At 37.0% G+C, this 24,140-nt stretch overlaps 1 protein-coding gene across 8 annotated transcripts in view; it reads left to right on the forward strand.

Annotated features, from left to right (window-relative positions):
* Positions 1-24,140, forward strand: part of PER2 (period circadian regulator 2) — a 46,215-nt gene that overhangs the window by 17,713 nt on the left and 4,362 nt on the right. For 7 of the 8 annotated variants that reach the window (XM_051782063.1, XM_051782067.1, XM_051782065.1 and 4 more), the window contains 19 exons: positions 274-342; positions 3,361-3,515; positions 4,001-4,122; positions 5,594-5,795; positions 7,307-7,358; positions 8,688-8,830; positions 9,056-9,134; positions 13,820-13,926; positions 14,557-14,710; positions 14,940-15,048; positions 15,412-15,543; positions 16,665-16,761; positions 17,303-17,459; positions 17,542-17,669; positions 18,841-19,014; positions 19,275-19,535; positions 20,277-21,124; positions 22,480-22,666; positions 23,184-23,376. In XM_051782063.1, the coding sequence (XP_051638023.1) occupies positions 274-342; positions 3,361-3,515; positions 4,001-4,122; positions 5,594-5,795; positions 7,307-7,358; positions 8,688-8,830; positions 9,056-9,134; positions 13,820-13,926; positions 14,557-14,710; positions 14,940-15,048; positions 15,412-15,543; positions 16,665-16,761; positions 17,303-17,459; positions 17,542-17,669; positions 18,841-19,014; positions 19,275-19,535; positions 20,277-21,124; positions 22,480-22,666; positions 23,184-23,376 (3,369 nt within the window). The remainder of the gene's footprint in view (positions 1-273; positions 343-3,360; positions 3,516-4,000; positions 4,123-5,593; positions 5,796-7,306; positions 7,359-8,687; positions 8,831-9,055; positions 9,135-13,819; positions 13,927-14,556; positions 14,711-14,939; positions 15,049-15,411; positions 15,544-16,664; positions 16,762-17,302; positions 17,460-17,541; positions 17,670-18,840; positions 19,015-19,274; positions 19,536-20,276; positions 21,125-22,479; positions 22,667-23,183; positions 23,377-24,140) is intronic. The other variant, XM_051782069.1, reaches the window with a different exon arrangement.

The raw sequence follows: 24,140 nt of genomic DNA on the forward strand, positions 1-24,140 counted from the left end.
TAGTCCTGCAAGGACCAGGGAGTTGAACTTGGTGATCCTTATGGGTTCCTTCCAACTGAAGTTACTCTGTTTCTTAGACAAACATTTAACAGCCACAGTTTCCATTTTTTTTGCACCTTGCAGAAGCTTTTAATGTTTGGGGGTTGTTTTGTTTCATTTTGTTTTTTTTCCTAGGTAGCCAGTAATTAATAGGAAAATATAAAGCTAAAATGAACTAAAAGTTTTTTGTTAGGTTTACTAATATTAATCTTTTTCAATCTTTCCTAATTCTAGTTCAAGCTCAAATGCATTTAGTCTGATGATTGCAAACTCTGAACACAATCAGTCCAGCAGTGGATGCAGGTAAATTAATGGGCATGTATTTTTCAGTAACTTGCATGTATGCTAAACGCTGAAAACTGAATAGTGTTGTATTTTGGTGTTTTGTTTTGCCTAAACCTGGAGGATTACACAAGAAATCCTGTCCATAATCAGTAGCATGTCCTATTAACTACTTGATTGCTTTAGAGCTTTCTGTTGCTGTTTCATGCAAGTTGTGTGATAACCTTTCAAGTCATGTTACTTGGTAGCTAACTCTCTAATTTTTATTTTTTGTGCATCCCTTTGAATATTGCTTCAGCTCTAGTAGGGGTTTTTTTTGTAGCTTTTCTTTAAATTCTCTGCTCTTTAGAATTTAGTCTGAACCTGGTAGTGTATTAACATCAGGATTCACCTATGGAGTTGGGTTATGTTCTGATGTCCAGCACCCACATCATCTGCCTCTCCCGTGTTCCATTTGCTGGGATTCAAGCCTCCAGTGTGTAAGGATAAACCAACATACTGCAGGAATGCCTCTCTATGAACTCTGCTTCTGGCCCCTGGTAGTGCTGAAGGCTCAAATCTAGATACTTCAGAGTGCCTACTGTACTTGTTGTTTTTTTAAGTCAGCTGATCTGGAGACCAGACCCTGAGCAGATCAAGGATATCTGGCTGTAGCATATTAATATTAAGACCTCTCTCCACACCTACCTGGACATGTTTCCACCTGATACAGTTCACAGAAAAGTGGTAAATTAAAATTGCTCTTGTGCACCATTTGGTGCTTGAGGAACTTATTTTCTGTGTCTGCCTTGCAGGCACCTGGAGATCTTGTTCCATGCTCTGTTTTCAGTTGGAAGTTGTGATCTGGAGTTCATATTGCTAAGTATGAAAGACAGAGTGAAACAAAGACATTTCTTAATCTTCTTTTCCCATTAATTCCATTTTCTTCACTGCAAGATTTTGGGAGGATGGAGGGGTTACTTATTACAGTTTTTCTGATGTCTCTTTATTTTAAATTTCAGTAATATTTCTTTGCTCAGAAATAATTAGGAATCCATCAGGAACAGTGCTAAAGGGTTACAGAGCAGAATCTGATCTTCTTTTGAAAATGGGAGACTGAAGATATATCTAGAGAATGATCTTTAAAGAGAAAACTAAAGTAGTCTGATAAGCTGCATTCTTAATCTTATATTCAGACTACTGGGGTTTGGATTCAATATCAGCACCAACCAACAATTCTAGTTTAATATCTGTAGGTACCTTTCCAGGTTGCTGTCGACAAAAAACAAAATGGAAAGCTCCTTTTTTTTTATGGAACTTGCTTATTCTGTCCTCTGAAAGTCACACCTTCCCTGTGGCTGCCTGCTGTGCCTGATGCTACTGATCTCTGGGAAAACATTTCTGAGTTGTGTAACTTATTTTCCAAGGAGGCCCATCTTTTGTATACGCTGCTGCTGAGGGCTAATTTGGAAAGGTTTCTTTTCTTGCAAAAGAGTCTGACCACTCTCATGAAGCAGACTCAGAGAGTACAAACCAGCTGTATGCTCAGTTATTTCATAATCTTTTCCCTCTCTCTTTTTCCCTACTGCCAGCATAGAGGGCTCTTCTGTTAACAAAGCCCTGTTTGATTGCATCAGTCCAAACTGTCAAGCCACATTGTAGATGTGATTTTAATATACAGCACAAACATAATGTTTCCCAGGGGAGTACTGTACTCTTTTGTCTGATCCCTTGCCATTATTTCCCGGTACAAAATGACCACAGAAGAAACGAACGCCGCATTCCTCATAGTCCATTGTGATGTAAGCCAGAACAATGTGTATTCTCTAGTACAAGTCAGCTTTGTCACTTTCCAAGCATTTTTGGTAAAATACACCCAACACTTGTCAGGTGACTGATTTACCTTTTTCAAACTCTTAAAAATTCCCAGAAAAATGTTCAGAAATCCTCTTGAAAATTACTCGGAAGCTGAAGCTACTTTATTGACCACTTCAGTCAGGGCAGGGCAGTTGTCAAGACTATTGTTTCTGCAGTAGTGCATAGGGTAACTTCTTAGAGGTGACCAGCCATGACAATCAGGTGGTAAGAGAAAACTTACCCTTTGATGGAAAAGAGTTTATTTTCAGGAATGTTTCAGAATGGCTCTATAATCCTCTTGATCATTGCGAATGATTAGCTTTTGAAGTCTACTCCAATGCAAAAGACAAGGTGATTTTTCATTTTAACTCTTTCCTACCCCTCTACCACCTATCTTTATCCTGCCCCTTCCTTCCCTCACCTGCTTTTCTCTTTCTTTTTGGTTGTGTCAGCACCTCTTAGTAATGGGGAGAGACAGAGGAACTGTAAAGGAAGGTGATAACTTCCTGACCTCGGCACTGATAATCTCTGTTGTTTGACCTTCTACACTGAGGCAGCACTTCTGAACATGCACCTGAGAAATGTCAATGCAGCTTCTGTCTCCAGCCTCCTCTGATTCTTCACCTTACATATTTAGTCAAGTTTCCTTACCTTATTTAATGTAATGCCATACTTAAGTGGGATAGGTTGTTCAAAGGATTTCTCCATTTGTTTTGTTAACTTGATGCTCTCCCACTGCCATTCCCTTTTCAGGGACCTCTCTTAAGAGAACCTGCTCGAACAGGAGGTTGAAGACTTGAGTGGACCTCCTGCTTCTCTCCTTTGAAGTCCATGAACATTTCTGAATTTGATTTTGAAAAGAACTAAGGAAAATACTACTAAAAAGGCAGGAGGGAGACTGGCAAAGGAAAAAAAAAAGAAATTCTCTGGTGCTTGGGTATATGTACTGTTGCACATATAGAGTGCATTTTACAATCACATTCCAGGTGGTGGTAAATCTTTCATTTTAAATGATTCTAGGTCATGTAAGAATTTTTGTAAGTTCTGAAAGCTGATACTGAGTACTGGAAAAGTTAATGAGGCTAGTGTTACAAATTTATGTATATGAGAAGTGTCAGAGTACGTTTGGGCTTCCAAGAGGATGTTATGTTGCTTCAACATAACAAACAAGTGATGTTTTATTTTTTGTTTTTAATCTTACAGTAGTGAGCAGTCCACTAAAGCCAAAACACAGAAGGAATTGCTGAAAACATTACAAGAGCTGAAAGCTCATCTTCCTTCTGAGAAGAGAATCAAAGGCAAATCTAGTATCCTAACGACGTTGAAATATGCCCTAAAAAGCATAAAACAAGTTAAAGGTAATCAAGTATGATACTGCCTAGATAATGCCAATCTGGATAAAATGAAACTTTAAAATAGGAATTTAAATAAACTTGTCTTTACACAGGAAATTGCATTATGTCTGAAAACCTCTCTAAACAGATGTTCTCATGGTGTTCCTGTTTGTTGGCTCTGTTATCTTTTGTTCCTTTGGGACTTAAAGTAGGTCTCTAGATGCTTGATATTCAACTGATGTTTTGTTGAGTTAGAAAACTAATTTTAAAAAAATTCACAATTTGGTACTGTTTGAACTGTCAAATAGACCAAAATATGTGATCATTCTTACACAGGTATATTAAGATACATAAATTTGTTTGGGTTACTGATGAGGAAGCTCTATAGTACCTCAATTTCCCAACTGCTCATTCTGTGTTTATTTCAAAAAATATTTTGGCCATTTACTGCTTCCAGGCTGAGTGTTTTTTGATAATTCTGAATATAAGTTGTTTTTTGTTCTCTGTAGCCAATGAGGAATATTACCAATTGTTGATGATTAATGAATCCCAGCCTGCTGGTCTCAATGTGTCATCCTACACAGTGGAAGAGGTTGAGACTATAACCTCAGAATACATCATGAAAAATGCGGTGAGTATGGTGACAGTGTGGATTGAAAATGTTTTCTTCAACTGCAATTCTCAGGCACTCCTCCTTTTTACATGGTAAGAGTTGGTAGCTAGGTCAACTTGCTGAAGGTGGCTTTTGCCTTCTGGGGGATGTTGATTTAGAAACTGTGAGCTGTTGCCTGGAGATGATGGTGTGACACATCTCAATATCCAGGTGATAATGTGCTGTGAGACATCATTAGTTTTCATTTGAGAGCACCTGTTGGAAAGTAACTTTTCCCAAATTTTAGTCAAGGAACACAGTGAATTACTTCAGCTTATTCTTATAACTAGGGGTTGTTTGATGTTTCATCAGTTCTTTGTGTTAGTGTGACTGGAGAGTGATGAAAGTGTTAGAATCATGGTGTGTTGTGTCCTTTTCTGTGGTGTTTGTCTGGTTTTTGCAACAGATACAGGCTTGCTGTGGGATCTGGTGCAACTGTATTCAGCTATGATGATCAGTGTAGTTTTAACAATAAAATGATAGTCTGAATGATTTTTTAAATTATTATTTATTTCCATAATACTAGTATTTTATAGATAAGTTACAGAGTCTTCAAAAAATAATTGTATCTAATCTTATTAGACAACCTTCCACCATTTTTTTCTTTTTAAACTGAAACCTCTGCCTGAAAGTATGAAGTTCTGAAATCTGTACAACAAGGGCATGATGGGGGATGTTCTGTAGCTTGGAGTAGGTGGGTTTTGTTGTATCTATGAATAGTAAAGGCTCCCCACAGGGGAAAATAAATAGGAAGTGTAGAGCACAACTGAGGAATTCAGCCAAATTCATAAACATTGTTCATTTAAACTGGAGCACCTGAGTTTGTGAAACTGGTGTTCTGATGACAACTCTCGAGTTTGTGTACCGCGTCGGTGGATGGAGCACTAGAGGTTGTGACGCAGGAAGCTCCTCTATGTCGAGAAGAGAAACAATATGGAACAATACAAATGGAGTGCGTGGGACATTTTTTTCCACCTGCACACTCATACTTTGCCAAGTGCTCTAGAGCACTTCTTTCATTTTGCAGTGGATGGACCAGCTCACATAAACAGTCTTTCACAAACAACTGAGCTTGATAAATGTAAACCATGCCTGTAACAAGCACAGGGAAAATGTGCAGCTATATAGCTGGAAGCTCATTAATTCTTCATTTGTAAATTCATTCTGTGTCATAAAATTTTAGACCATGATATTTAGGTCTCGTAACCTGGTAAATAGCAGTGTATTATTGCACAGTTGGAAAGCGTTCTGTGTGTGTCTACTTAAAAAGCAGATTAACTTTATTTCGTTACAGATGTGGTTCAACAATTTCCTTAAATTTTATTTTGAATTTATTAATGTTTTTGTGTCTTAAATGTGTGTGTGTGTGTATATATATATATATATATATAAAATACTGTATTGAGGAATGTTTCAAACTGTCTAAATAACTTGAGATCTTTGTTTTTAGGATATGTTTGCTGTAGCTGTTTCTTTGATTACTGGAAAAATTTTGTACATCTCTGATCAAGCTGCTTCTATTCTCCGCTGTAAGAGGGGTTATTTTAGAAATGCCAAATTTGTGGAGTTCTTGGCACCTCAGGATGTCAGTGTGTTCTATACTTCTACCACCCCATACAGATTACCATCATGGAATATTTGCAACAGAGCTGGTGAGTGGTCTCAGCAGCAGATACTTCTCCAACCTGCTTTCAGTCATGGAAATGTAAATACTGGAACTGATTTTTAATATCCTCCCATCCTTCTCCATCACTTTTTGAGGATGCAACACAGATGCATTATTAGAACATTTCTGAGCAATACTAGGTGTATAACACACTTCTATAAATCAGCAAGGCTTGTCTGTTGCTTGAAAGTCTTCCAGATGTCATTGTTTATTGGTTCTTATGCCCCTTTCATGAAAACAAAGTAAGAATTTGAGTTGAACAGTGAGTTTACTTTCCACTTTTACTAGCAATCAAATTATTGTTTTCTTCACACTTTCTCATCTTCAGCTATGAGGGGGACAATGCTCTGCCTCCTCCTTTTTAAATGGTTGTGATTTGAATACTGGACACCTTGATTACAGTGTAGAAAAAGGTCTTTCAGCTATGATCACTGTGCATTCACCAATTCTCTTCTTTTACCCTTGGAAAAATGATGTTAGGTGAGCTGATGTTGAGATGTCTCAGAGCACTTGATATTTGTTTGTGGGAGGATTGTTTTACTAGTGTATCTACAGCTGTTAGTAATTGAGAAATATCTGCCAACTACTTTAACCAAATACTTGAAATTCAGGTCTACTCTAAATATATGGAAGTCCAATCCATTGCATACTAAGTCTGTGAAGTTAAGCCAGGGTGCAAACCATATTTAATCTGAAATAAACGTGTACTAAGTAATGCACACGTGAAGCAGGTCAAAAGGGACCCCGTGAGGTGTCTTGTCCAAATTCTGGCTCAAAAGAGGGTCAGTGGTAAATGCTGACCATGTAGTCCTGATTACAGACACTCAGTTATACAGGTTTTGGGGGTTTGTTTGGTTTGGGGTTTTTAACCTTTTGTGCAGCTTTATTAAAAAATGCAGTAAGTGGAACTGTGCACACTGTCTCATGTATCAGCTGCCATAGAATATAATATCCAAATGTATTGTGCACTAGAGGCCTTTGAAATGCCAGAGCTTTCCTTGAGAATCAGTCAGTGGCTACTTTGGAAAAGGAGAGAAATAGGCTTGAAATGTGAAAAGAAACCTTCATGGAAAAAAAGCTTTCTTTTCAGAGAGGTGGTAGTAAGTAGATTTGATGATCTAGCTGTCCTAGTGCCTTTCTAGGAAAAAGGTCAGATTTTGGGGTCCCAGATAATCAAACATTTTTGATCAACACTATAAAGTCCTGTAAAAAATGATAAGGGTAAGCAGCTCAAAGTGGAGAGCTGTTTAGATATGTTTAGGAAAAAGACTTGATAAGCAAGCAGCTGTGATTCACACACCAGCCTCAGAATCCGAGTGGTGGTCAGATTTAGTTGCTTATGAAGTCCATTGTTTGGCAAGTAAATATGGAGACTTCAGGGAACGTGAAGTTTTTAAAAAAATCAACCACAAGCACTTAAAGAAAAAAATCATGTATTAAATGTAATAACCTTGGAGTAATTTGTAACTTGTTATGAAATATGTTTAAAATTTCTAGAGTCTTCCACCCAGGACTGCATGGAAGAGAAATCCTTTTTCTGTCGCATCAGGTAAGATGACAGCATCCTAAAGCTTGGTGTTGTACTGTGAAACTGTGCATTACACATTTGACTTTTATAAGAACCATACGGTATCTGAATTTCATGCTTTTCCATAATGGGATCATAAAGCAAAACATCTGCACATCCTCCAGTTGATTAACTCTAGAAGCCACAGAGAAAACTGCGAAGCGATTTCAAGAAGTTGCATCTTGGAAGTTAATTAGTGTGAATATTGACCTTTGGGCCATAAGAGAAGCTGATATAGTATCTCCTCCTGCTATGGAAAGACTTGACTTCATGTTAGTAGAACTGTTGTGTCCAGCACCTGCTGCAGAGTCTCTCTCTCTTTCTAGGAAAATAATGTCTCATCTTCAATTTATCTCAAGTGTCCCCTAGAAAGATACTTGAGGATAACTTGACCTGTCTCTTTTACAGTTACTAGGATGACACAGTTCTTTGGTTCTGCTTTTCTTCCTTCTTTTCCTGCCCCCACTCCTCTTTAGCTCATTTTATTTAGGAGAAGCTGGCAGCTTATTCCATGTTCTTTCTTCTACAATTTGATTTCTTAATGCTTATTACCTTTCTGGCACCATTTCCGAAAACAAAAATAGTGGATCCTATTACATAATACTTCTGGAGTAAATAAATACTTATTACTGAGCTATGAGTAAACTTTAAATGAATTAGAGGTAATCCACTGCTCCTGAGTGTGGGATTGGATAGACTGTGGAAGTACTGCTGGTGTTACTGGAGATTTTTTTGTCCAACTAATACTGGTTTCAAAAGCTTTACTTTTATAAAGCTGTACTGTTATAAAGTTACCACAGCTGACTTTTTTTGTCCACTATGTAACTGGTTGTTATTTTCATGACTGTGTTTTGCATTCTTGTTAAGTAAACAACAATATTATTGTGTTGTCTTCACTCTTTTTAAATTGTAATAAATATTGATTAAAAGGTGGACCTTTATGTTAACTGAGGAGATATAGCGGTCTTCATAAAAATTAACTAAATTCATCCCTCATAAGGGTATAATGTCACAAATCAAGATTATTGGATCAACAAATAACTTTATTGTACAAGTTGGGTTTTTCTTTTCTACCAAATTTCCATTTAATGCAGTCGTGCATCTTTTTATTTCAGGCAGGGGAGAGAACAACATATTCTTTATTGCAACTGGTATGCAAAGGATGCCATTGGAATTAGATTCTCTTCTACCAAAAAAAAAAAAAAAAAGTTAAGATCTTGGGTGCTATTCTAGGAGCTAATATGGCTAAATTAAAATTTTATTTAGCATAAGATTAATCTGTTGAAATAATTAACTCTGTTTAATTATTAGTGCGGGGAAGGAGCGTGAAAATGAGATTTGCTATCACCCGTTTCGGATGACTCCTTACCTTATCAAAGTGCAAGATCCAGAAATAGCAGAAGACCAGCTTTGCTGTGTGTTGCTCGCCGAAAAAGTACATTCTGGTTATGAAGGTAATTCTTTGAATGGACAATGACTAGTTTGGTTTCCTAAAAGTAAGAGCTGTTCAAGTTTTATTGCAGTGAAAGATAATTGTTTCTATTCTCTGTCCTTGCTGAGCAGCTGTGAGTTAGCAAGCTGCTTCTCTGTGTGCTCTTGCATGGAATATTGGACTTGGAGCTTGAAGTGTTATATGTGCAAAAACACCACTTGTTAATCTGCTTTTATTTTTCTCCCAGCACCCAGAATTCCTCCTGACAAGAGAATTTTTACAACTACGCACACACCGACCTGTTTGTTCCAGGATGTAGATGAAAGGTAACCTACAAAAAATATTCTTTAATTTACTGATAAGCAAGCTATCCAGTATCTTTACAGGATTTAAGGTGTCTGTATGGGGTTAAAAAGTTACACAGCTGCTGAAGAGTGTTTAACCTAAGAAAAGTACATCCCCCTATTTTCACTAATGCATTATCACTGGTATTTAAGTGGAAAATTATTTGCCTGCTAACAAACAACTTGTTCTTCCACTTTCCTTCCTTCTGGGACAAATCTGGACATAAATTCAATGAATGAACCAAATGGTCAGAAAAATTTCCTTTGCTGATAATTATGACCTGCATAAAATTTTATGTGTGGGAGGTTTTTTTCCAAGTTTGATCTAAGTGATGTGCTGCTGTCCCTTTCTACTGGCCCAGGTACAACTAGAGGTGTGTTTTTTAAATGAAATATTAGATCTTTATAAAATAAAAGTGTACAAAACTGCTCAAATTCTATTGGCTGAAGATTTCACATTGCTTTGACAATCTTGAAAGCTGATTAGAGTAAGTATTTACATTCTAGAGTAGAAACAAATATGCCACCTGTGATCTTAAAGTATATACAGAGACTATGGAACTAAGGTATAAATCAAGATTTCATGGAATCACTTAAGTTGGGTAAGTTCATCAAGTCTACCACTAAACCACCATCCCTAAACACCACATCTGCACATCCTTTAAATACCTCCAGGGATGGTAACTCCACTGCTTCACTGGGCAGCCTTGACAACTCTTTCCATGAAGAAATGTTTCCTAATATCCAATCTAAACCCCTACTTGTGTAACTTGAGGCTGTATCCCTTTCAAGGGATATCTAAGTGATGGAACCATGAAGTCTGTGAAAAGAGCAGAAGATACTCCTTTAGAGTTTCTGATTTTTGTGCTATATGTGGGACCTTATTTTGATATTTTTTTCTGCTTAGGGAAAACTAAGTTAGCTGTAATAGTAAGATCTGACTTCTGAGATTGTCTCCTTCTCTTGTTTTTAAACATTCTAAGAATACCAAAAGTTTCTTTGTAGGTTAAGATGGGGAGGATGTCTTCAGACAGAGTACAAGTATAATGGTTAATTTTGGGTTTCTGTGGTATCTTTTGGTTGGAAATCTTGTTTCTGAAGACATGCCATTCTTGGCAAAATCTTTAAATGCAGCAGAGAGAGAGGGACTGGGGGAAAGGAGGTTATTGGGATGTTTGACTAAGCTGGAGTCAAGGTAAAGAAAAGTATTGTTTGACTTTTGAGGCAGTTTATCTGTAGAAAGGTCGGGCACATCAGTATTAGTGCAGTGCATGGGGGTTTTATTAAACAAGAATTGCAAAAGGTAGCTATTGGAGTTAGCTGCTATAGAAGAAGATAATGGCTAATCAGTGAAGATAAGTTTGGACTTTCAGATACAGCTGGTTTTGGCTAACTTTGCAGACATTGTGGCCAAGTATGAGAGTTCCTGTAAGATAGAAAACAGTGGAATGCTGACAAATTTTTTTTTCCATGGTATGATCTATACAGTCTCTCCAAACAGCTTAAGTTGACAAAAGAACTACTTACTCCACTGTACTTCTGTCCTCTTCATGGATTTTTTTTCTCTCCCTCATTCCCACACAAGCTCCAAGCCAACTGCAACTTTGCAGTGTGGGTTTGTATTTCCAGATAACCTGATGGCACGGTGCAAAGTTTCCCTTCCTCCATGGATCCCCAGCTCATTGATTTCCAGCAGTCACTTAAAAGAAAGCACAAGATAGCTGAATGGAGAACTTGGCTCTTATTCTTGGATTGAGTGAAGTAAATCCCTTCCCTGTGACTACTATGGAAGCTTCTTTCCTTTTAGTCTGGTGTTGCCACTTGCTCTCAAATACCATTTTTTAACACTTCCAGTAAAGGTTGATTACATCTTGGTCTGATAGTAGTACTTTACGTCACTTATTTCTGTTCTTCTGATTTGTGTGTTTGATTTTGCTTTTAATTATTTAGCTCCTGAGAGCATTGGCAGCCAGATAAATGTTTACCAAGATATGCATATGCAGTTGATTAATCTTAAGCTCTCCAGGGTTCAGTATAATACACAAAGCAACAGATTCTTAAGAGAAAGCTGTGTGTAATATTTAAAAATGTGCAACTGAGCACCTGCCATTGACTCGAATTGTTCATAATATAACACTGAAACTGTTGCCTGACTTGCATAAAATAAAGTTAATTCCTGTAATCAGTACATGTTCATGGATTGGAAAAACGTTTATTTGTCCGAACAAATCAAATCAGATCCCTGCAAGTGGATCTCTGCACAGAACATGTTAAGTAAAAATTAATATTTTCCTGAAATTAAATGGATCATTCCTATATATATTTGTCTTTGAAATGTATTTCATACTCGATGTGTATAATGGGTGTAAGGAGTTCTATGTAGTTCACAACAATCTTCCTAAGTTAATTTAATGCAGTTTTGTATATAGCTTACGATATAAAGAGCCTTCTTATTCATGTTGTTTTGACACTTTAAATGTCATTCTGTAAAACACAAACTAAACTTGCTGCCTCTCCTCATCAGCCATTCTTGCACTGCACTGTACGTTTACATTCATTAGATGAGTTTATTAACTTAAACCCTGAATGTGTTATTCACTATGAGGAAGCATAATGATGCTAAGACATGATTCTCACATACAGCATTATATGATCACAGAAAGGCTGGTTGAAAGGGAGTGCTGGAGGTCTTCGTTCCTTTTGCTTGAAATGAAACCTTTGCCCCATTCTAGGTTATGTCATCTGTAACCTTGTCTCAGTAATGCCTGAAAACCTTCAGGGGCAAAAATTACACAATCTCTATGGGAAACTGTTCCTGTGTTGCACTGCTCTGTTAAAAAACTTTTCCTGACATCCAGCATAAGCTTTCCAGACTGCAGTCTGGGACCATTGCCCATTTTATTGTCTGGCAACCACCAAGAAAATTTAACTCTGTTTTTGTAACTCCTCTTTCCAGCAGTTGTGGGAAGCTCCTGGATCATCCCTTAGTCTCCTTTTCATCAGAACAAGCAAGCCCAGCTCAGTCTCACATTCTAGATCCCCCACTTTTCCAGTGATCTTGATATCAGTATAAAAACGCAGAGGGGATTTTATTTATTTGTTTGTTTGTTTGTTTGTTTGTTTATTTATTTATTTATTTATTTATTTATTTATTTATTTATTTATTTATTTATTTATTTATTTATTTATTTATTTATTTATTTATTTATTTATTTATTTTATTTTTTGCATAGAAGTGATTGAATTTGCATCTTCCTTTATAATTTGGTTAATAAGTAACAGTTGGATAAAATCTGATCTCCTTTAGGGTCGGTGTTCTGTCACAGCACAAACAAGTGTAATGTTTGCCAGGTTTCCATAAAGCAGGTGGCAAAGAACAGGAATAGCACCGAACAAAAACTTCTAACTGTTACTTGATGAAGTCATTTGGAGTTGACTGGTATTTTAAAGTCCTCTAGTGGCACAGCTTTTCTCATGTGCTTTGAACTTGGCAGCACTTTTAAATGTCAATGTGTCACAATGATGTGATTTGGTATGAGTTTCAGGCCAGTTTCAGCTCTGTGGGTTCATCTGCAAGCTTCCAAGACTGGTTATTTAACTAATTGCTTCAATACTAAGGCATTAGTTGCTATCCTCATTTTCCCCTGACTATCTCAGCCTCTTTACCAGAAGGGTATGTTTGCTGTTTTGGGGAACTGATGTCATTCCAGTGGGGTGCTGGAAGTGCAGTGTTGAAGGCATATGTTGCATAATGCTTTTGAGTTCTTACATGACACAAACCCCTTGTCTGTGGTGCACCTTTGCTGAGTTTTCCATTAAAGCTATTCAGATCCCTGAGTATCTTCCTACCCCAGATCTTTGTCAGAGAACAGGGCTGTGGGAAGAAGGTGTACAGCGTGTTGAGTTTACAAGATGACTTGTTAGCATCTGGCATCTTAAACATTACTGAGTAATATTGACTTAATGCCTTTTTTTTTATTCCCCAAAGCTTATTAACCTTCAGGGTAAGGTGCAAGGTGACATTTTTGAACTTTCACTCTTTCTCCTTAATACAAATGCTTGAAGTGATCAATAAAAATTATTTCATCACATGAATTAGTCATTCACATCACTAGAAGTGCTCACTGGTAATGTGCAGGATTTTGTCAACATTGCTTTTAATTCTCTAGTTAATAAGCTTGTTTCCTTGCAGCTCCTTGAGGTTGAACTCTTAACCTGCCAGTGAGAAAGTTGTCTTGAGTCCTACTCAACTGCCCTGTTGCTAGTTCAGCCCTGGTAATCCTGTGATCCTTAGCCTTGGCTCACAGCTGAGGGATTGGGGTACTATTTACCTTCATGAGAGTTTTACAAGATTAAACTTTATTAATGCTCTTTTAAAATTAGGGTAAGTATTTATCCTCTAAAGTTAGGAAGCAAAGAACACACAGAACTGCTGTAGGAGACTTCTTGACTTGATCTGACCACTACCCCACAAACAAGCAAAATCTCCCTTGTTGAAAGAATATTATTGTTATTAAGTTGGCACTGCTTTTTCATCATTTTAAACTTAAAATAACTTGTTCTCTTTGTAGGAAAAACAGCAAAGAAAACTTGAAGTATTTTAAAGATGAAATATACCTTTATTCCACTTGATTTTCATTATTTTTTCTCCGTTTTTCTTTCCCCAGAGCAGTACCTCTGCTGGGATACCTACCTCAGGACTTAGTAGGAACACCAGTCTTGGTGCATCTTCACCCAAATGACAGACCCTTAATGCTAGCAATTCACAAAAAAAGTATGTAGTCCCTTATTGTGGCAGAAATATAATTTTTTTCCTAAAAATTAATAAGTATGATGACAAAGACTTCAACAAGTAGGAGGGGAAATTGTGTCTGTGATTTTTTTTTTTTCTGCAAGTAAATCCCGAGTCTTTTACTGTACAACTTGATTCTTAATGCAAATTTATGAAAATGAGAAATCACTCAATTTTATATTCTATATGAACCATATGTATCTACTGTAAACAAGTTGACTGTAAATGAATATTTCATATGTAAAGAAAGTTTTCTTGGGAATAGCGTGAAAGAAGTTGTCATACATTAAATGATAATCTTTCTTATTTCATAGAGAAGAGAATAAGAGTCATTCTGGCAATGTTAATTTGTTCAAGTTTGAAATTGTAAAGCTGTTAATTCATCCTCCTTTAGTTCGTTGTATTCTAAAGGTGATTTTCTTGACCACAGTCCAGTAAATTATGAAGGTCTCCTTATTCTGGTAGCCCAGCATTTCTGAATGTATTGATGTATCTGGCATTTGTTACTTGAATAGCATCTTCCTCCTTTGCAGTTCATTGCAAAATCCTGAATCATTAAGTAGAATTGTGAAAATATTCATCTAAAATTTCCTTTTGAATCCTTCATTGCAGTTCTTCAGTATGGAGGACAGCCTTTTGACTATTCACCAATCAGGTTTTGCACTAGAAATGGAGATTATATCACCATGGACACCAGCTGGTCCAGTTTCATCAACCCTTGGAGCAGAAAAGTTTCATTTATTATTGGAAGACACAAAGTTAGGACGTAAGTCAATACACTGTTGGGACTTTTAGATTTTATTTCTTTTTTTTTAATTATTATTTTTATTTTCCCTTCCCTCAGATTTATCTAGTGATCTTTGAGAGAGACATAAGGGAACAGAATGAGTGTTAGATTTTGTTCAGTTTATACAGATGTTAAATTGAAGCTGTGGCCTGTCTGTGATTGAAGTACTTGCATTTGTAGTGAGCTGGTGTATGTTTGGTTTACACAGGGGTCCCTTAAATGAAGATGTCTTTGCTGCTCCCAACTATACAGAGGACAGAATCCTTCATCCCAGTGTTCAGGAAATCACTGAGCAAATATATCGACTATTACTGCAGGTACAGCACGTCTCTTAATTGCTACCCTTTTCATTTCCCACTGAAGGAAGGCTATTTATCTTTGTGTGACCATTTGTTTAGCTGTCTACTACTATATTGGAATTTTTGGCTACAATCCTGGAAACTACTTGCACTCAGGATTGCCAGACAAGACTTACCCACTGGAGCTTTAACATACTTCAGTACCTTAAGGATTTCATGCAGCTCTGGAGTCCTCTCAAAAGGCAAACCAAGCAACTAAAAAAAAATCCAACCCCAAAAAACCCAATGTAAAATAAAGTCTTTTTTTCTCACATAGAATTACTGGTGTGCTGAGATACGTGTGTAGATAGATATAAATGTATATTTTGTTGTTGTTAACAGCCTGTACACAACAGTGGATCCAGTGGCTATGGAAGTCTGGGTAGCAATGGTTCACATGAGCACTTAATGAGTGTGGCATCCTCCAGTGACAGCACGGGAAATAATAATGAAGACACTCATAAGGAGAAGCCAGTAGGTTTAAGTTTTTCTTTTCGAGTATATGGCACAAAACAAACTAGTCAAAGTGGGCATTTTTACCTTTTAGATTAACAGTTACAAATTAAGGATGGAAGAAAGCATAAAGAGTCATCTTTTTTGACATAGGAAAAACCTTTCTGTCTAAAGGAATAAACATTCCTGGTGTAAATGAAGTCTCAGGATACTGAACACAGTTATAGGCATGAAAGTCAAGGTTTATAAAGAATTTAAACCTGTATAATGTGTTTACTTAATCTAATGTCTGTTATATGTTATGTGCTGTGTTTCCGGGAAAACCAGCTGGATATTTGAAAGCAGTTTCTTTTTGGAGGGGAAAGTCTGTAATTACTGTTTTCCCAAATGAAACTAAGAAGATTAAATGCAGTAATACCTGCATAATCAAGTGACAGCTTGACTCTAATAGCTTTTAATGTTGCAAAAATACATCCTATAATATGGAATGAAATAAATGGAATATAATAATCTTTTAGTTTGTGCTTAAAACTTTACATTCAGTTTTGAAAGCCAAAATTTTTATTTACTGAGTTATACTGCTTATAGGCAAATTCTTCCAAATCTGATTTGCATTTCTGTGATCAGACTTTGCAGACTCCTGCTCTTGCCAAAGTGATCACTTCCTTGGCTTTCAGTTCTTAAACACTGGTGGCATAAGCAGATGAAGTCTTTGGATTTTTTGTGTAACAGATAAATTATTACTTTTTGGAGCTGTGCAGAAAAGTAATGTTCCAAGAGATCTTGGTTTTGAGGGAAGTAGATACCTGGCTTTCCTTACTTCTTTAGCAAGTGATAGTTTTTTTTCTGAAGTCATCTTTGTAATGTATCCTTATGTTTTCTGATCCAAAACATTCAACCATATTAAACTAAATACAGAGTAATTGTGTACAGAAACCATACTTGAAATTTCTTCTTTCCAGTTCCCAAATTTCTCCTGCTGCACAATAAGATCGTATGCAATGCATGCAGATTTCTCCTGTGATCAAACTAATTGCAAGACTGAGATTAACTGAGGTTAGATTTGGTCTACTGAGGGACTTCTGTGCATGATGTTTTAAGTCAAAATTTTGTAATAACTGTTTTTAATTAACTGCTTTCAGCAGGTTTGTCAATATGCCCGTAAGGTCAAGAATAAAGGACAGCATATTTTCACTGACAATAAAGCAAAACTGGACCATAAGAAAGAGTCTTTTGCAGGTAAGACATTAGAAAGTTAATTATAGTTTCTTGTGTTGGTACCTTGTATAATATGACAGTAGGATTTTTTTCTAGTTTAGTTCTAATCAAAAGACAGCATTTTTATCCAATAAAATTATATTGCTCTGTGTCTCTACTGTGTTCAGGAAAATTTTATGCTTGGCTATATCTGAACTGATGGTGGTATAACACACAGTTAAGGCATGTCTTAAAGCTGATGGTTTGGATTCCTTAAATGTGCACTGGACTTGTCCTCATACTGAGTGTGTTTCAACTGTAATGTTGTCTATTCTCCACAGTATCTGTTCACTTTGGATCCATAAGTTGGACCTAACTGAACTTTACATCTCCAAGAATCCATAAGGACAGGAAAATATTTCACACAATGTTTATCCATTAGTGTTCAAAGCTCTCGCTTTACAGTGGTTAATTTGTGACCTGGTCAGAAATATGCAGAAATGAAAATTTTTACTGTTACTTTTATGAGAATTTGCAGGGATTTAATGCCATAATTGCATAATAGCAGTATCTGTTTTCACAGAAAAACAAAATACTCCTGGTGGTCAGGTAAAAGATATAGGGGGAAAGGATACTGCAGTAACAGCTGCTCCTAAGAATGTGACTACTGAAGAGTTGGCTTGGAAAGAACAACCTGTATATTCATATCAACAGATCAGCTGTTTGGACAGTGTCATCAGGTAAGCAACTAGTGTGTAGATTACTCTTAACCTCTGGACTTAAGATTTGTATATCTAATATTGTTAAATCATTGTATTTTAGGTACTTGGAGAGTTGTAATGTGCCTGGTACAGCAAAAAGAAAATGTGAACCTTCAACAAGTGTTGCATCACTGAGTTCTGGAGTTCATGAACAAAAAGCAGCTGAGAATGCTATACAGCCCTTGGGAGGTATCTCTACATCACAGCTTTTTCTTGATTGGCTGTCAGTCAGTTGGGTGTTACTCTTTGCAGAATAATGAGTGTAGTTTAGGCATGACCTCATAATTGTTTTCTCAGTGTTTGATGCTGGTGATCTTTTCTCATTCAAATCTTCCCTACAATCAGAATACCGAGGAATTGATGGAATATCTGGATTGTAGATGCAATGAACTTATTTGTACTCTACAAAATACAGTAGGATTTTGAGTTTTAGGATTTGACATGGTCCCTTGTCTGAATAGGGAGCTAAAATAAAGAATGTAACTGGTTAGTACAAGAATTGTAAGATTAATAAAGAACTAAAGGCAAATGAGAGATTTGTTCATTCAGCCATGTTATTATATGAGGCTGAAGGGAAAGTGTCTATGGAGTGTCTTGGGAATGATCTTGTCTATATTTACTTTTGATCAGCTTCAAAAAGAAGTTCTAATGCAGCTTTTAGAATGAAATTAGAAGCTATCAGTATACATAGGAACAAAGTGTCCTGTAGAAGGAATTGATGTAATTTGGAGTCTCTGCAGTTCTAGTAGGCAGGATATGATGTGGGTCATGAGTTTTTTGTTGCACTGATGTCTGAGAATGATGAAGTCACCAACATAATCTAATCAGGAAAAAGGCAAATTTTAGTTGTGAAATGCGTTATGAAAGTATTTCTCTGAAAGGGAGTGTTTAATACTGTTTTATGAGGCACTGGTATGACCTCTGCTGGATTACTGTGTGTAGCTTTCAGGGGAGAGAATTTTAACTAGGTGGGTGCTTAGAGCAAAACTATCAGGGTAATCAACTATGACAGAGATTAGTGTACAATACTATGGGTGCTGTGTGGAATTTATTCTTAGGCTGGAAGAGGCTAGAAAGTGCCTTCCAAAATTGTGCCATGAAAGAACAATTAAGACCAAGGAAGAGCAAAATGTCCTTCATTGAAAAGGTTTGGTTTGGCTGTATGTGAGGATAGAGGATTGGATTTGGTTGCTCAGTAGTTGTTCTATTCCTACAATATTCCTGGTGGAGTGTAGAAAGTAAAATGCTCATTTTCTGTCTTGTCAGGCACAGTTTGGCCTTTACTGTTTTGCAACCCTAGCAGCAGGTAACTGGAATTTTCTCTGATGTTCAGTAAACTGCAGCTTTATTTCTTTGATAGATCCTGCTGTGTTGAAGGCACCTGGTAAATCAAGTGGTCCCCCAGTGGTTGGTGCTCACTTAACATCCTTGGCTTTACCTGGCAAGCCTGAAAGTGTTGTGTCTCTCACAAGTCAGTGCAGCTACAGTAGTACCATCGTTCATGTTGGAGACAAGAAAACACAACCTGAACTGGGTATGATTTTTGCTATAATTTTTCTCCAAAATGGCAATTCCTGACAAGGTTAAACTTCAGATGTGAACAGCTAATATCTGCTTGTGACTTACATTTTCTTACAGCTGAAATGTTATTAGGGAAATGGAATAAGTAGGGATGGAATTTGTATCTTTAACTTGCAGTGAAATTATTACAGAATTGTAATAGCTTAAAAATTCATATCCAGAGCTTTTTTTTTTTAACTTTGTCTCGATGTATTTTTCCTTCTGTTTCTGTAGAAATGATAGAAGATGGTCCGAGTGGAGCAGAAATCTTAGATGGCCAACCTCTTGCCCCTCCATCGAGCTCTGCACATATAAATCAAGAAAAGGAGCCTTTTAAAAAGCTGGGACTGACAAAGGAAGTCCTTGCAGTGCATACACAAAAAGAGGAGCAGAGCTTCTTGAATAAGTTTAAAGAAATCAAGAGATTTAATATTTTTCAGTCGCACTGCAATTACTACTTACAAGATAAACCAAAAGGACGGCCTGGTGAACGTGGTATGGCAATAGTTTTTGCTAGAAGACTTGCATTTATGTAGGAAGTGAATCCTGTTGGGAGGGCATTTCCATTTTTAGTTGTACTATGGGGCCACTGTGAACAGTAACAGCTGCATGATATTTTCAAAGTCCACAGAAAAATTCTTGCTAGAAGATGAAGAGTGGAATATAATTTTTAATGTAATAGTAGCTGATGTTTTGATTTTTATCTGTTCTCTGTACTATTACTGTCATGCATTTACTTTCAAGGGACAAAAAACATGCTTTAGCATGTTTGCTTTACTGTATCTATGCTTGTAATCCCTTGCTTTTCTTTTCCTTCTGTCTTTCCATCTGTCTTTTTTCAGGTTTGTGGTTTGGTTTTGTTTTCAGCTCCTTTGTTTTCCTGTTTTTCCCCGTCCCACTGTGGTGAAACAGTCTGGTAATTGGTTGCCTTTAAGTTATTAATGCAATCTGTGGGATGGAAATGGCAGAGAAAAGCAGTAGTAGTGAGACTTTTTTGTTTATTAGGCCTAGGAACTCTGGATGGCATTTCAAGCATTGATCAGGCATTTCAAAAATGCTTGATGCTGATCTGATTTTGTTCCCATTTCAGTCTTGATGTGTCTTGGAACAGAAGTCAGACACTGCTAAGGAATTTCTTCAGATTTTTACCTTTAATTTTTTATTTAAGTAGTTATACAGGTCTTGGATAACTATTTTTTTTATGACCTTTATTATAACTTCTTTGGTTTTTTGCAGGTGGCCGTGGACAAAGAAATGCCACTTCTGGAGTGGATCAGCCTTGGAAGAAGAGTGGAAAGAACAGGAAATCAAAGCGCATTAAACCACAGGAGTCTTCAGACAGTACAACTTCTGGAGCTAAATTCCCCCATCGATTCCATCTCCAGGGTTTAAATACCACTGCTTGGTCACCATCAGAGACTTCACAAGCGAGCTACTCGGCAATGTCTTTTCCCACTGTTATGCCTGCATATTCACTTCCTGTTTTTCCAGCAGCGGGGACTGTGCCACCAGCTCCTGAAACTTCACTCTCCGGTTTTAATCAGTTGCCAGACTCTGGAAATACTTGCCCTATGCAACCCTCCCAGTTCTCTGCACCCTTCATGACCCCTGTCGTAGCTCTTGTGCTCCCCAACTATGTCTACCCCGAGATGAACAACAGTTTACCTCAAACACTTTACCACAGTCAGCCCAACTTCCCTGCCCATTCCACTTTCTCCTCACAGACAGTATTTCCAGCACAGCCACCGTTTGCCACCCCCAGCCCTTTCCCACAGCAGGCATTTTTTCCAACACAGCCATTCCATTACAATCCACCAGCAGAGCCAGAGAAGGCTCCTGTCGCAGAGACACGAAATGAGCCGTCCCGCTCCTGCACTCCACAGTCAGTGGGTCCTCATGACCACGCTTCACCACCTCTGTTCCAGTCAAGGTGCAGTTCTCCTCTGAACCTTCTACAGTTGGAAGAAACCACAAAAACTGCTGACAGTGGAGCTCCTGCGGGTTTACATGGAGCTTTAAGTGAGGAAGGAGCCATAGGCAAAATTATGACAACTGATCACTGTAGTGGAAAGGAATCCTTACCAGTAAGTATGCTGAGGGATACCCATTTTCCTGTCTCTGATACATCATTTTCAGGCCTTTCACTCGCAGGACCTATTTTTTTGATGACAGACAGTAGTCAGTCACTACAGTGCCAGGAGCTGGACTCACAATTGTAGTTAGTAAATTCAAACTTCAGCAGAATAAAACATGAAACCCAATCATTAGAATAGTCTTAACCTTTAAAAATTAAATCCACCTTGTTCTTCCAAAGTTGCACTAGGAAGCCTGGAAATACATTTTGAAACAGTTTTGTTCCACTTTTTTGAAAAAAAAATTTAAGAATATGGATAACCCCATTGAAAACCACTGAAATAGATTTTAAAATAATATGGACACTTAATTTTTAGCAAAAAGTTTTGGGCTAGGGAATTTGTTTAGAGGGGAAAAACAATCTACAAATGGTCTGAAAGAAGCTGATTTAAAATAAAATCACATCTTTGTTTACAAACAAGCAACCAAAGTGATGAAGAAGGGATCGTTATGTGCAGATCATTATTTTTGTTTTATTTGGTGCACTAAAAGTAAGCTGAATTATTTGGTAACCTCTATTTCCTGACTCCTTCAAATTTGACAAATCAATTTAACAAATAACTTCAGATGTAGTAATATGTCTGTAAAGGTTCTGTGGAGGAAATAGGTAGACTAATACTTGTGCTTTCTAAAGGCACCATAGAGTATCTTTGTAAATGCTGAGTCACTGATAGGATGGAGCTGCAACTTGCATCTTTTCAGCTGCCTCCTCTCTTTGTTCAGGAATGTATTAAGGATAAAGCTGGTTCTTTCCATTATTACATTTTGCTAAGTTCAGTCAGCCTTAATTTCTAATATTTAATCTTCAAACTGACTTGCAGGGAAGTTTTGCTTGCATTAAAATTCAGCAGAGTTAAAGCTCTTCCCTTAAAAATATACAAATAGATTATCTGACCTAGGAAGCTTCCACCTGGGAATGTTTTCTTACTGCTCTCAGTGCATGGTGAGATGGAACAGTGATGGACTGTTGATGCAAATCTCTTTGAGGCAGATTATAGTAGGAGCACCTGCTAGTGTATGTATTAGGTGACTTGGATAAAGTCTGATTTGTCCTGTGAGAACTTGGATTGGTCTTACTGAAAGAACCCTTGTCTGCTTATCAGGCCACTTTATTTTTCCTCAGTTGGTCTTGGCAAATGTCTGTCTTGGTCATTCTCTATCTTTGAATCATTATGTAAGCATATTAGAATATGAAGTTAAATTGATTTATTACAAATCATTTACATTTAGTAATAAATAGCCGTGATTTTTGGGTTTGTATTTGGGGTTTTTTTAATTTTATTTTTTTTCTCCTTCTTATCACTAGGCTGAATCTCCAATGGATGCTCAAAACAGTGATGAACTCTCCATGTCCAGTGTCTTGCTTGACATTTTACTTCAAGAAGATGCATGTTCAGGCACTGGTTCAGCCTCTTCAGGGAGTGGTGTATCTGCAGCTGCTGAGTCCCTGGGCTCTGGATCCAATGGCTGTGACATGTCAGGGAGCAGAACAGGTAACACTGGCAGCCAGAACTCTCTTAGCATTCCAGCAGAATTGGAGCGTGAGGTGTCACAAACACCAAGGACATCAAGTGAAAATCTTTGTCCTTACTCCATGTTGCATGGTTTATTCTTGATTTCTTTCTTATTCCAGTAAACAAGTATTTTGCTGTTGATTTACAGGATAGAACCTCTTTTTTTAAGCATGTGTAAAATAGCTATTAAGATATTATGCAGGTATGAAGGAGTAATAAAGAGAAAAGACCATACTCCTCCATGTTTCCTTTCAGTTTTAAATTAAAGTTAACTAATTATTCTGATGAAAATTAGTGGAGACTGAACTTGAGAATTTGAGTTTTAAAAATATTAATGCAGTTACTCAGGGGTGGAAGTTCCCTCTGTTTAAAAAATGAAATAGAAGAGTGGTTGTATTTTACTTTCAGTTCCCTTTAATCTTCTCTATTTTCAGAAGCATTTGAATAACCTATGTATTTGACAATTTATAGTAAAATTTTAAATCTCTGTTTACAGGTAGTAGTGAAACTAGTCATACCAGCAAATACTTTGGGAGCATTGATTCCTCAGAAAATCATCATAAAACCAAAATGAAGACAGAAATGGAAGAAAGTGAGCACTTCATTAAATATGTCCTTCAGGATCCTATATGGCTCTTGATGGCAAACACAGATGACACAGTTATGATGACTTACCAGATTCCTTCACGGTAAATCCAGTGTCATTGTCCTTCATAAATTCTATATATGTTGGGGGGAGCAGAAGGGAAGTTGAACATGAATCTCTGTCTCAATAGAAGTAAATTGGGTTTAATGTTGAGCTCAGTGTCAAGAAAAATTCTCTCTTCCTTCATATCTTTTGCATACTACACAAGAAGCTCTTGAGAAGTCAAAATTGTTTGATTAGGCTTACCTGTGTTTTTTGATCAATTTCCTGAGTTCAAATTAACTGTATATATTTTTGAAGGTATTTTATACTTAGTGTAACTATTTGCCTAGAAATCCCTGAAGTCTAATTAACAGATCCTGGAGAATATGCTTAGATCCTAGGGATGGTCTAGCATGGAAGATCTGCACTCCCTGGCTGTTGTCCCTGAGATGGCACATTCAGTGCATTGCTACTCTTGGACTTGTGGATTTTTTTCTGGGTTGTTAACTTCCATATGTTCATTCTTCTTCAGAAATTCCCATTCAAACAGGACAGGGAAGTAGAAAGTGAAAATCATAAGGCTTCTAATAGAAAAAACTTTATTAAAAAATAAAAGATTCCTGCTTCAATAGCAAAGAACAGATACAGGGGGAGAAGGAGTGTCAAGTCTTCAAATTTATTCTTTTTTATTTATTTTGTGGGAGCAGCGAATGGTATTTTGAAAGGAATAGGATGTTTCAGTAAAGACAGGCCTTTGAAAAAGAAGGAAAACAAGCTTTCAAAATACAGAAACACAGGCTTGATGGGGAAAGGAGTAGATAATAC

The sequence above is a fragment of the Manacus candei genome, unplaced genomic scaffold (assembly GCF_025592945.1).
Source record: "Manacus candei isolate 608988 ecotype Guabito, Panama unplaced genomic scaffold, ASM2559294v1 h1tg000015l, whole genome shotgun sequence".
Lineage (NCBI taxonomy): Eukaryota > Metazoa > Chordata > Aves > Passeriformes > Pipridae > Manacus > Manacus candei.